We start from the raw sequence: 14,385 nt of genomic DNA, 5'->3' as shown, positions 1-14,385 counted from the left end.
ACCCAGCGAATATGTAAAATTTAGCATAGAACACATTATCTAAATGATAAAATTATGAATTTAAAACCCACTGAATATGCCAGAAATGGTAAATCAGCGAAATTTAAACCCAGTGAAAATTAGTCAATTTACAGTATGTCATAGTGCATACTATGCATGTGAAGCATTTCCAACCAATAATATGATGAGAAAATGTTTGAACGAGTACAGATACATTTTGAAATGAGTACAGCTTGTTACGAAACAGTTTATTGTCTATTGTTTTTTGGTGCTAGATGTGCAATGTATAATTTTTCATCATCACTAAACTTGACTGTATTTCCGGTTGTAGGTTATTTCCTTGTGTCCTGATGCTAGACTTTTAGATAACCTTAAAGAGTGTAATAAACTATTAGAACAAGTCCAGAAAGGTTTGAGTGAATACTTGGAGACAAAACGTGCAGCATTCCCCAGATTCTATTTCTTGTCTGACGATGAGTTGTTGGAGATCTTATCTCAGACTAAAGATCCTACCGCTGTACAGCCGCATTTGAGGAAATGCTTTGAGAATATTGCTAAGGTAAGCGTTTATTGTTGATGAGATACAAGATTACGACAGAATATAACACAATTTCTCATTTTTACTTACAGTCAAATCAGTGTACATGAGTCATTAACCGACAAGGGTATTCAAAGAAATTGGTTCTTATATGAAAAAATAAATGACAGGATTTTTTCTATTTAACCTTTTTACTACCAAACTTCCTTGTCCAAATTTTTCTGCACTTTTTTCTTAAAATTTTTCAATATTTCTGAAAATGAACCCTAATATTGGAGCAGGTAAGATTTGAGTCAATTTTCAGTTTTTACTAAACAGATGTGGATATTTTTGTCCCAATCTTCTGAAAGAAAGTGAAGGATATAAACGGGACTATTTTGTGAATTTGTGATGAAAAGAGAGAACAGGGGGTGAAAAGGTTAAGGGGAAATTTGTCAGCCAATCAAATTATAAATAGAAAAAAATATAAATCTGTTTGTCACAATTGCATTGAAAATCTCAGTGTTGAGACAAGTGAAAAACACTGATATGTAATTGTCTTCCAATATTTTCGGCTCTGGACATGTTCGTTTGATCAAAATGGTACCAAGAGTGAAGTTACAATTCATATTTGACAGGTTTTATATTTGACAGAACTTTCATACACAGGTCACCTAATACTCTATGGATAGATGGTGTTTATTACATTTGATTGTTGTACAAGAGTATTATTTTATAACTGATCGACTCATCTGATTTCAGTTAACATTTGAGCAAGACTTGAAGATAACTGAGATGTTCTCCGGGGAAGGTGAGAAAGTGGCGTTCAGTGAGACACTGTACCCTACAGGCAATGTAGAAGATTGGATGGGAGAGATTGAGAGAGTCATGAAGGAGAGTCTTAGAAGTATACTTGGTAATGCTGTCAAGAAATACACAGAAGTAAGCACAACATTATATAATAGATCTAGGCAGACACCCAACAATCACTGCATTATCATAGACCAATTTCCAGGATGACAAATATACAGCCTTTTGCATGTGCACGCATATTACTGTAAAATACTTTATTTTCACTTAGAATTAATTTTCGCTATTTTCGCTGAAGGAATGATTCAATGAAAATAAAATCCTGTGAATATACCGGTACCTTTTTTTCTATATTTTACATTCAACTCGTCAAAAATCAGTGAAAATAAATTCCATACAAAACACCCAAGAAGTCTTTTCAGTGAAAATTAATTCTAGCTAAAATAAAGTGTTTTACAGTATTTGGCCAGTGGCCGGTGGTAACATAAACTTGAACACATGATATTATGCTTCTGGGTGTACCAATCTGTGTCCCTTCTATCGACTGTCAACAAACTGACAAGTTTGTATTTTCTGCCATGAAAAGGCAGGAGTATGTCTGCACTCCAGTCACACTACTTCCTGGAAATTGGTCTATGCATGTTTCTTGGGTGGTGAGAAGCACTGTTAAGAACAGTGTGCCCTCTACGCTGATATAATGCGAAACTGACTCACAAGGATTCTTTGTTTGTTAACTACCGGTAGTTGTAGTTATGACACAACAGAAAATCGTACAGTGATCTTCAGAAACACCTTGCTATGGTTGGAAGTTTGGTGAAATTACAAACAAAAAATATGATTATTATGTACAAACAAAAGAAATCATGTTTCACAACAGTTTAATTTGTGCCTAAAGTTAACTACAGCAACATATAATCTAGATTTCTTCTTGAAGACAACTCACCCTAATACTGTGGAATACTTTACTTTCGCTGGAATTTATTGTCGCTGAAAAGGCTTTTTGGGCGTTTTGCTTGGAATTTTTTTTCACTGATTTTTGATGAGATTAATGTAAAATATAGGAAAAAATGTATATTCATCGGATTTTATTTTCACGGAATCATCCCTTCAGCGAAAATAGCGAAAATAAATTCCAAGCGAAAATAAAGTATTCTACAGTAGTCAACAAACTGACTCTACTTGATTTTAGGGACTCATCAGTTCTATTAGAGGATGCATTGTGTAACATTTGATGATCTGATTTAGAGTTTCCAATACACTATTAAACCACAGTGCCTAATATATACCCAGTACTAAGGCAGTCGTAAAAAAAAAATTGAATGCACGATACACAATGATTTTTGCCACTTTTATATTGGGTGGTTTTATTTTGGCATTTTGTATAAATGTTTTTACATTTAATTTCAGATGCCACGTACTGAATGGGTCTTACTGTGGCCAGGTCAGGTGGTCATTGCTGTATGTCAGGTCTTCTGGACTAAGATGGTAGAAGATGCATTGAAGGCTGATCAGTTGGCAGAGTTGTATGAAACACTCAAAGACCAGGTACACTGATTTATATTTTATAATTAATATTAACAATGTCCAATGTTTACTGCATGTTAGATGTATCGGTTGTTTTCCGCAGTTGTTCTAATCAATTTGTTTTTTCCATAGTTGCATGATCTGGTTGCGTTGGTACGTGGTAATCTCAGTAAGTTACACCGTATGATAATGTCGGCGTTGATCGTTGTTGAGGTCCACGCACGTGATGTGGTTGCCAATATGGTGAAAGAGAATGTGAAAAACATCAATGACTTTGAATGGATTAGTCAGTTGAGGTACGTAGAGCATGTGCTACCTCAGGTTTTTAAATTTAACAGACCTTCTGTCAAAAAACAACTCATCAATAATTATTTTGAAAATGCGAAATGATGTGCATAGATCTTTGTAAAAAATCTTTGTCTATGATTAAGGATATTTATTGAAATGCTGTTAATCTGCCTGGTGTTTTGAAAATGGCCTGAGACCTAAAAATGGTTCTTCTGAACAAAGTAAGACGAGTGATTAAGAGATAAAATCGCTTCAAAATTGTCTGAATTGAGACATTAATAATTAGCTTTCCGGGTCTTGATTTGTGATACTGGTAGGCGACATGTGGAGTGATCTCTCTTCTCAGATAGCATGCCCTGAATGATCTGTCTTTATCACTGACTGGTATTTTGGGATGCCATCATACACACACAAAATACTTTAAAAGTATTAATTATTCACTGGGTTTTATTTTTGCTTATTTCACTGACTGGAAAATGCGCTAAATTAAAACCCAGTGAATATGTAAAATTTAGCATAGAACACATTATCTAAATGATAAAACAGTGAATAACACTGAATATGCATGAAATGGTAAATCAGTGAAATTTAAACCCAGTGAAAATTAGTCATTTTACAGTGTTACATACTTTAAGGCAGATATTTTCATACCATTTTCCTGCAGGTATTATTGGGTCGATGATGGTCTATACATCCGTGCTGTAAACGCTGAGTTTCCATATGGGTATGAATACCTCGGTAACACAGGACGTCTTGTCATCACGCCGCTAACTGACAGATGTTATCTAACACTGACTGGTGCTTTGCATCTGAAATTTGGTGGCGCTCCCGCTGGTCCTGCTGGAACTGGAAAGACCGAAACTACTAAGGTGAGAATGATTTCCTCATCTGAATATTGGCAACATGATTACTGTCTTTGAATCTTGTCAGTATTGCCCTTTCAAAACATTTGCATGGCTAATAATAGAGATAAACCGAGCATTGATCCACTGTAGATTTATCTGACTGACCAAGGAAAGTGAATAAATTTTAGGCTAGAAACTATGGGATATTAGTTTTAATGATTGACCTGTAGCTTTGTGCTCCTCCTCTAACCATACTATTCACTTCCAGGATCTTGGTAAAGCCTTAGCCATCCAGACAGTGGTGTTCAATTGCTCTGATCAGTTGGATTTCATGGCTATGGGGAAATTCTTCAAAGGTTTGGCCAGTGCTGGTGCCTGGGCATGTTTTGATGAGTTCAACCGTATTGATATAGAAGTATTGTCTGTAGTGGCACAACAGATTACTACTATACAGAAAGCACAACAACAGAGGGTAAGTATGTAGAAGTTGATGATGTAATAATGATACACTGTATGTAGAAGTTGATGATGTAATAATGATACACTGTATGTAGAAGTTGATGATGTAATAATGATACACTGTATGTAGAAGTTGATGATGTAATAATGATACACTGTATGTAGAAGTTGATGATGTAATAATGATACACTGTATGTAGAAGTTGATGATGTAATAATGATACACTGTATGTAGAAGTTGATGATTTAATAATGATACACTGTATGTAGAAGTTGATGATGTAATAATGATACACTGTATGTAGAAGTTGATGATGTAATAATGATACACTGTATGTAGAAGTTGATGATGTAATAATGATACACTGTAGGTAGAAGTTGATGATGTAATAATGATACACTGTATGTAGAAGTTGATGATGTAATAATGATACACTGTATGTAGAAGTTGATGATGTAATAATGATACACTGTAGGTAGAAGTTGATGATGTAATAATGATACACTGTATGTAGACGTTGATGATGTAATAATGATACACTGTATGGCAAAATGTGACATTGCATTAGGTTTTGATGAAAAAATTTGAAATTTTCGCAACATTTTATGTGGGAAAAAAAGCAGATTATAAATGTAACTATTTTGTGGATGGTGCCTGAAGTTGACTTTGGGGCTCAAAGGTCGTATCCTATGGTAACCATGGTAATATATACAATTTATATGTTTTTCATTATAGGTTGACAGGTTTATGTTTGAAGGTGTTGAGATTGCACTGAAGGCAGCGTGTGCTGTGTTCATCACCATGAATCCTGGTTATGCTGGTAGAACTGAATTGCCTGATAATCTCAAGGTAAAATACTCTTCAATATTCTCTTTAGCAGCTGAAGTGTTTGTTTTACCTTGCCCATATCATAGAATAAAGTGAAAGGTGTATGAGAAGAAAAGTATGTTCTCGTTATTTTGTTGTTGTTGATGTTGTTCAGAATCAACATTCATCCATGTGTTCACAATAAGTAACAATATTATCATCATACTTCGGTATAAAATGTTGACAGATTTTGTACAAATATTCAATTATTTGTTATTGGACAATGTTATTCACAACAGGCAAGGTTGTAATAGTTGTGCTATGTTTGTTGTTTGGTTTTTTTTAATGTATATTTAAAAATACAGCATTTAAAAAGGTAACAGGTAATCATGAGTTTACAGAACTATTGGTGATGTTAATTCCCGGTCAAAATAGGGAAAGTATTTGTACCTCATCAACGTATGTCCAGAAGTTGATTTAAAAATCTGATGTGTAATCACAACTATTTTGTTTGCAGGCTTTATTCCGTCCAGTTGCTATGATGGTGCCCGACTACGCTATGATTGCCGAGATCTCACTGTACTCATTTGGGTTTGGTGATGCTAGGTCCCTGTCAAAGAAGATAGTGACAACATTCAAGCTGTCATCTGAACAGCTCAGCTCACAGGTAAACCATGTCATCAACTTTGAAATAAGTCTAGTTATGGCGTAATGTACAGATGCTTTATTCCCTGAAGCAAAAATGCTGCAAGTCATGCACATAATTCACTTGTTCAAAGACTGCTGTTGATGGAAGCTATTGGTTAACTGACTACATATCTTCATCATCTGTCATATTTAATAATGTTTTAAATTTAAACCGCATGATGTCAAATAGTACTTTGTACTTAAGACTCCGGATCCTGTCAAAACAATTCAGATTTGGAGCCAATAACTTGTAAACTGGAGTCATGGAAATATATTCCAAGTTACAGTTCTCACATAACTTGGTGTTCAGTATGTGTCCCAGGCAAAGAATATACAAAATTCAAACAAATGCAACTACTATTCGTTAAGTTTTCGAAAACTATTAGCCCATTTATTATCTACCTAATTGTCATTAATTTAACTCCTCTCTCAACTCACAATTAAACTTGCTTGGTCTCTCACCTAGTAGAGAAATCACCGCTTGTCTTATACTGTTGATATAAATGTGTTTTCATGTTGATTTTAGGACCATTATGATTTTGGTATGAGAGCTGTTAAGACCGTAATCTCAGCTGCTGGTAATCTGAAGAGAGAAAATCCTGATATGAATGAAGAACTGATTTGTTTGCGAGCTATCCGTGATGTCAATGTACCTAAGTTCTTACAGGATGATTTGAAACTATTCAACGGTATTGTGTCTGATTTATTCCCTAGAATAAAGTAAGTTGGAGAATTATTTTGTGATGCGAGCCCCAAAATGGGTGATATCTTTATATACTGTGAAATACTTTATTTTCGCTGGAATTAATTTTCGCTGAAAAAGCTTTTTGGGCGTTTTGTATGAAATTAATTTTCACTGATTTTTTATGAGTTTAATGTGAAATATAGGAAAAAAAGTATATTCGCTGGATTTTATTTTCACGGAATCATCCCTTCAGCGAAAATAAAGTATTCTACAGTAGTTTGAGATGTGGTGGGAAACAATTACAAAGTGAAGAAATTGCCTACAATAGAAAGAGACTAGTCCACACTATTGCCAGAATTAACCAGCAACCTGGTTAGAAAGGCACACTGTGTAAACATTTAATTGTCAGTGACAGTTTGAATTTCAACTAATCTAAGCCGGCCTGTCATTAGCATCAGCAAGAATTAATTATAAGAAATGTGGTGTAAATTTGTGGGAACCATCTTTTATTTCAATCCTTTTATGGGCTTTTTTCTATTCTTGAGAGTGGAGCTATATGTCACAGAACATTCTACATTGCTAAGCTCACACCACTGTACCATGTATTTCTATGGACTCTGCGCGAGCTGCTGTGGAACGTCGGTCGAAGAGCCGGTGAAGATAGCTAAAATCAAGAAAACGACACAAACTCAAATTTGGAGTAATCCTGAGCAACCAAATTTATATATGTTGGAAATATAGGGATAATCTTATTATGCAGTTCAGGAGAGTCTCAACAACCATGCCAAAGTACTGTTTTCGGCCTTTGTTTTCACCATGATGGTTGCAAGGAAGTGAAAATCTCTTGATGTCGGTTCTCGAGAAAAGACATCTCAGTAACATAACTTCTTCCTTTATGACATGGTACATGCGCCTGGACATAGTTGTTATCGTTACTTTCATCATTTCTATCTATCAAATGATTGTGCATTCATTCATACTTTTAATGATCAATAATAAATTATATGTGCTTCATCATCATTATTATTATCTGTTTCTCATCATGATTACACTGTCTTCTATCACTCATTATTTCTCATCTATCACTGGTACCAGAATGTAAGTTTCTTATCTGTCTCCCTGCAGACATCTCTACATTCCTCACTATGTCTTGCACATTTTAGTTTACATCTTCACATCACTCATCTGGTTTTGCATGCTAGTTGCAATTTTTTGAAATATTTCTAGGAATTTTTGCATGGTGTTTCCTTTTCTCATTTTGTTTTTACTTTCTGGATATATTTTTGTGTTATAATCTGAAAGTAATATAGCCACCAGTTTGGTGTTATGAATCACACTCATTACTTTCAAGATATAGTATAGTTTATAATAGAACGTATTGTATTGACCCACTGAAAGATATTAACCTGCTATTATCAACTGCGACTGCATAATGACCTGGAATAATCAGTATTAACCTAAATTACCTGATATTAACCTGTAACTGCATATTGACCTGCAATTATCAATATTGACCCACAACTGCATAATGACCTGGAATAATCAGTATTGACTTAAATTACCTGATATTGACCTGCAACTGCATATTGACCTGCAATTGTCAATATTGACTACAATATCTGATGATATTGATCTACAATACAGAATGATATAGACTTGCAACTGCATTATATTTACCTACAACTTCATGATATTTACCTACAACTGCATGATATTGACCTACAACTGCATGATATTGACCTGCCTTACTGTTGTATTTCACAGAGAGGAGCCAATAGACTATGGTGAGCTTGAATCTTCTATCAGAAAACAATGTAATAAACTGAGTCTAAAAGATGTTGACGGGTTCGTCACTAAATGCATTCAGTTGTATGAAACCACAGTTGTGAGGCATGGTCTTATGATGGTTGGACCAGCTGGCTCTGGCAAGACTAGGGTAAGTAACTCTGTTCCTATAATGTTATACAACATACATGTATGTACCGTACTCGACCGCGTTAGTGCCCAGGGGCCTCAACTCAGAAAATCACAATTCTTTAGGGCTGGGCGCTGACCTGAGCATCCTCCTCGAAAAAGACTGCAAATGAAAAATTTGATTCATCAAGTGACAGATTACGTCTTTGAGGGAACTCGAATTACGAAATTAGTTGAGTCGTCATTGATTTTCACAATGAAGAAACAGAAATGATCACAAAAAATATGCACATTTTATTAAAATATTAATTACGTACCACCAGAATTTACGAAATTAAAAACATTTGTGTCTGTTGGAACTCAGTCAAAGTCAAAATTGTCATATCTCCACTGACAAAGGTGTTGGATCGTACGCAAACTCTCGATGAAAATCACTTTCCGCCATGATGCATTTGCAGATTTCACCTGCAGCGGCGTCCTTTGACCTAATGGGTCAAGTTGGTTATTAACCAATCACAATTATGCTGTGTTGTACTGACGCAATTCTTCGGAAATTACCGACGACTTTCCGGTAACGCAATGCGGAAGTGAATTATCTATGTCGTAGTACGATTTGTTGGAATTGATTTCAGCGAATAAACGACATAGTTTTTTCAAAAAACTAGTAACTAGCCATTTTTGAGAAGTAAACTGTATATGGCATGAAATATGTACCGCATTTTACTTGTATTAACAGGTCATTGTCGAAGCGTAGTTTACGCACGGTTACCATGTTCTACGCATTCACAACATGTTCACAACAGTCGATATCCACGCTGTATCATATAAAAAACGATTACCAAGATTGGTTACGCAAGATCAAGTTTTAAATTAGTTGCATTTTGAAGGGGTGGGCGCTTTGCCTAATGTGACCCCAAATATAAAAATTGCGCAAAAGTGGGGGGTGGGCGCTCACCCGGGCATGGGCGCTAACACGGTCGAGTACGGTATATATCCAATATGTGTATCCATTTAGCTGTGTGTCAATGACAATGATAGAAACTGATCATTTGTTCATTCAATATAACTAGTACAAGTTTCACATGTATATTTCAGTACTCCATATGCTCTATTATAAAATGCTTCTCCAATAAAAATGCACACAAAACCAAAATAGCATTCATTGTATACTTGATCATACAAATATAACTTTAAAGGATGGTAGTCGTCACGCCACGCATGCGCGAAATACATGGGTCTCATATAAACAAAGATTGCGACTTTGACTGTTGCGCAGATCAACGAGTACAAACTGAGACGTTACCAAGCTTTAATTAGGTATTTTATTAGGTGTTTAGAAGGTATCGAAGAAGTCATGAGCAGTAATTAGTGCTAGTCGCACAAAGGTCGAACCTCATACAATTTCCATTAGAAGAGCGCATTGGATTATGGGAAAATCCATGTTTATCAACACAAATGTCGCACATGTGCAGTGCGACGACTACCGCCCTTTAATATTTTGATCATAGCCACACCTCTGTCATTTACAGAATGTCAGATATTTGCTAATATTGTAAAATAATTGTTTTGATTTTTGAATACTGATAGATTTGTAGCTAGATATGATCCGATGTGTTAGAAAATTAATCTATAAACTTGTTATATTTTTCTCTATTTTAGTGTAAACCATAGAAAATATATGTATTACCATTTCCATTGTTCAGTGCCTTATTTATTGTCTATATTGATTTCTTTTTCAGAGTTATGAGGTCTTAAAGAAGGCATTATCTGCATTGAAAGGTAGACCCGCTGTAGGCGGTGGTACGTACGAAACTGTTCATACGTACGTACTCAATCCCAAGTCTATCACTATGGGACAGTTGTACGGTGAATTTGATTTGCTCACTCATGAATGGTAAGTTCCTTATTAATTCTTATCTCTAAATAAGACAACTTTTGTTTCTTTATTTTATAATTTGTTGCTGTATTGTGTTGGTGTGAAGAATACACAGCCACGAATGGATGCATCACAAGTTGTAGGTGATGGTGCCTCATGTAGTGTTTCAAAGAAAACTTTTGTTTATCTGCATCAGTTTGTTTAGTGCTCATGGCAACTGTATAATTACTTGACATCACTTGTGTTAATATTTCTACATAACTGTAGATGAAATGCCACCAATTTGTTATGAAGTTGTAGTCCTAAAACTTTACCAGACTCACCAACACCAACATCTAGGTGAAATATAAAATATATAATAATGTAAAATACTGTAAAATCTGTATTAGAAACCACGACTTCTAATAAAATGGTACAATGCAACAGAGGGGATGTGGCTTCTATTAGAGCATCTACACATATGAGAAATGGTGAATTTTTAGGTCTCAATTGTTCAAAAAGAATGGGTGCAGCTTCTATTAGGAATGCGGCTTCTAATACAGATTTTACGGTACTTTGCTGAAATGATATTTTGGGTGTTTTGTATGAAATTTATTTTCACTGATTTTCGGCAAGATGAATGTAAAACATTATTTTATTTTCACTGAATCATCCCTTCATTCCTAACAAAAATAAAATATTTTAAAGTATTAACATATACCGTATATATATTGTTTCTTTACTTGGCAGAAAATATAGAATCTATAAGATCTGAAATTCACAAATAAATTTATAAACTAGATTTCATTAGTAACTGAATATATTTGTCTTTGCTATAAACTAAAACTGTCTACTAGACCCAATCTTAGGCTGTTCATCCACCATTTTTCCATTGTTCTATGATATTGTTATTTAGACATCTTGGTTAGCTAACATTAATAATATAATAATATCTTATCTTGTCACATTGCAGGACCGACGGTATCCTGTCATCGTTGATTCGTGTTGGCGCGTCTTCCCAGGATGAAGACAGTCGTTGGTATATATTTGATGGCCCAGTGGACGCTGTCTGGATTGAAAACATGAACACAGTACTGGACGACAATAAGAAACTGTGTTTGAGTAGCGGAGAAATTATCAAACTGACTGACGTATGTATACAAATGTATATATATATATATATATATATATAGTTATCTATGGAAATATAAAAGCATTAAAAAATGTTGATATTTCATTTACTGAACGGAGGGGGTCCAAACTCGTTTGACAATGACTTCATAACTTCTTCATTTTGTTAAATTGGGAAAAATACATAATTCAAAAACTAGTTTTCTTTCAATAGTTTTGGAAATTCATGTGTATAGTCATATTTCTATGTATCTAAAAAATGTGCATGACTTCATTTTTTTTTTTTATCAGACCAGTTTCTATCAGAAAACATGATATGAATAAGATCTTTTTGATCTTATACAACACCAGATATCCTCTATGAGTGTACTTTAAGTTTAATTAATACACACAGCCATGGCTAATCGCAGTTGATTTCACATGACTGTATGAAATATGATTAGCCATACAGAAGAATAAAATCAATCCCCATTGCAGAGTGGCAGACTTCTATAGAAGAATGATTATTCTTTTCTTCCATATTGATAATAAATAACTAAATAATAAATTTTATATAAAACATAATGTTGATTGTTTTTTGTACACAGTGGATGCGAATGATGTTTGAGGTAGCTGATTTAGCAGTGGCGTCTCCCGCCACTGTTAGTCGATGTGGTATGGTTTACTTAGAGCCGAGTATTCTGGGACTACATCCATTTGTTGAATGCTGGCTTAAGAAGTTACCTGACAATATCTACCCACATAAAGACGCACTCAAGGATCTTTTTGATAGATATATGGAGGTAAGTACTCATAGATACCCTAAAGGTAGTGTTCAATACCACTGTGCCCTCTAAGTCGATATGACGCACCATTGACACACAAAGATTTTCTGTGGTGTAACTAGTTGTGATAATTTACTGTCAGATGTTGTGATGCGTTTTTGTGTGAAATCGCAAAATTACATATTTATGTCAGTCAAGCTATAGTGTGATATAAGATGGCATAGTCTATTGATTCAGATTTGAAATTGATGGAATTTGTCATTCCAGCTCATTGAATCATTCAATTTAACTGAGTTTGTTTTGTGTTCTCATAGGATTCAATCAATTATGTCCGAGGTAGTCTGAAAGAAATTGTTCCGACGATGGACAGTCAGTTGTGTCTGAGTTTACTCAAACTGCTGGATTGTTTCTTTACACCATTCATTCCCAGAGAGGTAAACACTTTATTTTTATATAATACATGTCATCTCTTTTACGAAAGTTTGATTACCTCTATGCCACTTAATACAGCAAGCAGGCAGTGATTCAACAAGGTGGCAATTGACCTTTGACACTGATTTTCTCTTTCAGAGTTTGCATTTCTGCATATCAAAATCTTGGCACAACAATTTTCTAGGAATTTTTCCAAATGCAATATCACTTTTTTTGAACCATGGTCAGAAGACATTGATTACAAATTTTGAGAACAAAAAATTTTAACAGGATTATTTTGTGCAGGGTTGCAGAAATCAACAATGTCGGTAAAAGGGCTAACTCATTTGCATATTATGTAAATCAAATTTTGAACAGGATTATTTTGTGCAGGGTTGCAGAAATCAACAATGTCGGTAAAAGGGCTAACTCATTTGCATATTTTGTAAATCAAATTGTTAACAGGATTATTTTGCACAAGGTTACAGAAATACATAATGGTGGTAAAAGGGCTAACTCTGTTGCATATTTTGTAAATCAAATTGTTAACAGGATTATTTTGCACAAGGTTACAGAAATACATAATGGTGGTAAAAGGGCTAACTCATTTGCATATTTTGTAAATCAAATTTTGAACAGGATTATTTTGCGCAGAGTTACAGAAATCAACAATGGTGGTAAAAGGGCTAACTCATTTGCATATTATGTAAATCAAATTGTTAACAGGATTAGTTTGCACAAGGTTACAGAAATACATAATGGTGGTAAAAGGGCTAACTCATTTGCATATTTTGTAAATCAAATTGTTAACAGGATTATTTTGCACAAGGTTACAGAAATACATAATGGTGGTAAAAGGGCTAACTCATTTGCATATTTTGTAAATCAAATTGTTAACAGGATTATTTTGCACAAGGTTACAGAAATACATAATGATGGTAAAAGGGCTAACTCTGTTGCATATTTTGTAAATCAAATTGTTAACAGGATTATTTTGCACAAGGTTACAGAAATACATAATGGTGGTAAAAGGGCTAACTCATTTGCATATTTTGTAAATCAAATTGTCAACAGGATTATTTTGCACAAGGTTACAGAAATACATAATGGTGGTAAAAGGGCTAATTCATTTGCATATTTTGTAAATCAAATTGTTAACAGGATTATTTTGCACAAGGTTACAGAAATACATAATGGTGGTAAAAGGGCTAACTCATTTGCATATTTTGTAAATCAAATTGTTAACAGGATTATTTTGCACAAGGTTACAGAAATACATAATGATGGTAAAAGGGCTAACTCTGTTGCATATTTTGTAAATCAAATTGTTAACAGGATTATTTTGCACAAGGTTACAGAAATACATAATGGTGGTAAAAGGGCTAACTCATTTGCATATTTTGTAAATCAAATTGTCAACAGGATTATTTTGCACAAGGTTACAGAAATACATAATGGTGGTAAAAGGGCTAATTCATTTGCATATTTTGTAAATCAAATTGTTAACAGGATTATTTTGCACAAGGTTACAGAAATACATAATGATGGTAAAAGGGCTAACTCTGTTGCATATTATGTAAATCAAATTTTGAACAGGATTATTTTGCGCAGGGTTACAGAAATACACAATGGTGGTTAGAAGATTGATTGTCTCATATGCATATTATGTAAATCATGCTTATTGTGT

The 14,385-nt window shown here is 34.3% G+C and overlaps 1 protein-coding gene across 1 annotated transcript in view; it reads left to right on the top strand.

Annotated features, from left to right (window-relative positions):
• LOC100377990 (dynein axonemal heavy chain 1-like) overlaps window positions 1–14,385 on the top strand; it is an 87,086-nt gene that overhangs the window by 25,669 nt on the left and 47,032 nt on the right. Inside the window, exons 21-34 of the mRNA XM_085506509.1 lie at window positions 332–559; window positions 1,280–1,459; window positions 2,735–2,872; window positions 2,984–3,147; window positions 3,804–4,008; window positions 4,253–4,456; window positions 5,180–5,293; window positions 5,769–5,918; window positions 6,465–6,658; window positions 8,388–8,559; window positions 10,277–10,431; window positions 11,366–11,543; window positions 12,111–12,305; window positions 12,602–12,721. Coding sequence (XP_085362635.1) covers window positions 332–559; window positions 1,280–1,459; window positions 2,735–2,872; window positions 2,984–3,147; window positions 3,804–4,008; window positions 4,253–4,456; window positions 5,180–5,293; window positions 5,769–5,918; window positions 6,465–6,658; window positions 8,388–8,559; window positions 10,277–10,431; window positions 11,366–11,543; window positions 12,111–12,305; window positions 12,602–12,721 — 2,397 coding nt within the window. The remainder of the gene's footprint in view (window positions 1–331; window positions 560–1,279; window positions 1,460–2,734; window positions 2,873–2,983; window positions 3,148–3,803; window positions 4,009–4,252; window positions 4,457–5,179; window positions 5,294–5,768; window positions 5,919–6,464; window positions 6,659–8,387; window positions 8,560–10,276; window positions 10,432–11,365; window positions 11,544–12,110; window positions 12,306–12,601; window positions 12,722–14,385) is intronic.

This window comes from Saccoglossus kowalevskii, chromosome 12 (genome assembly GCF_978046115.1).
Source record: "Saccoglossus kowalevskii chromosome 12, keSacKowa6.1, whole genome shotgun sequence".
Lineage (NCBI taxonomy): Eukaryota > Metazoa > Hemichordata > Enteropneusta > Harrimaniidae > Saccoglossus > Saccoglossus kowalevskii.
The sequence above is the reverse complement of the archived record's forward strand: the minus strand, read 5'-3'. Positions and strand labels throughout refer to the sequence as shown.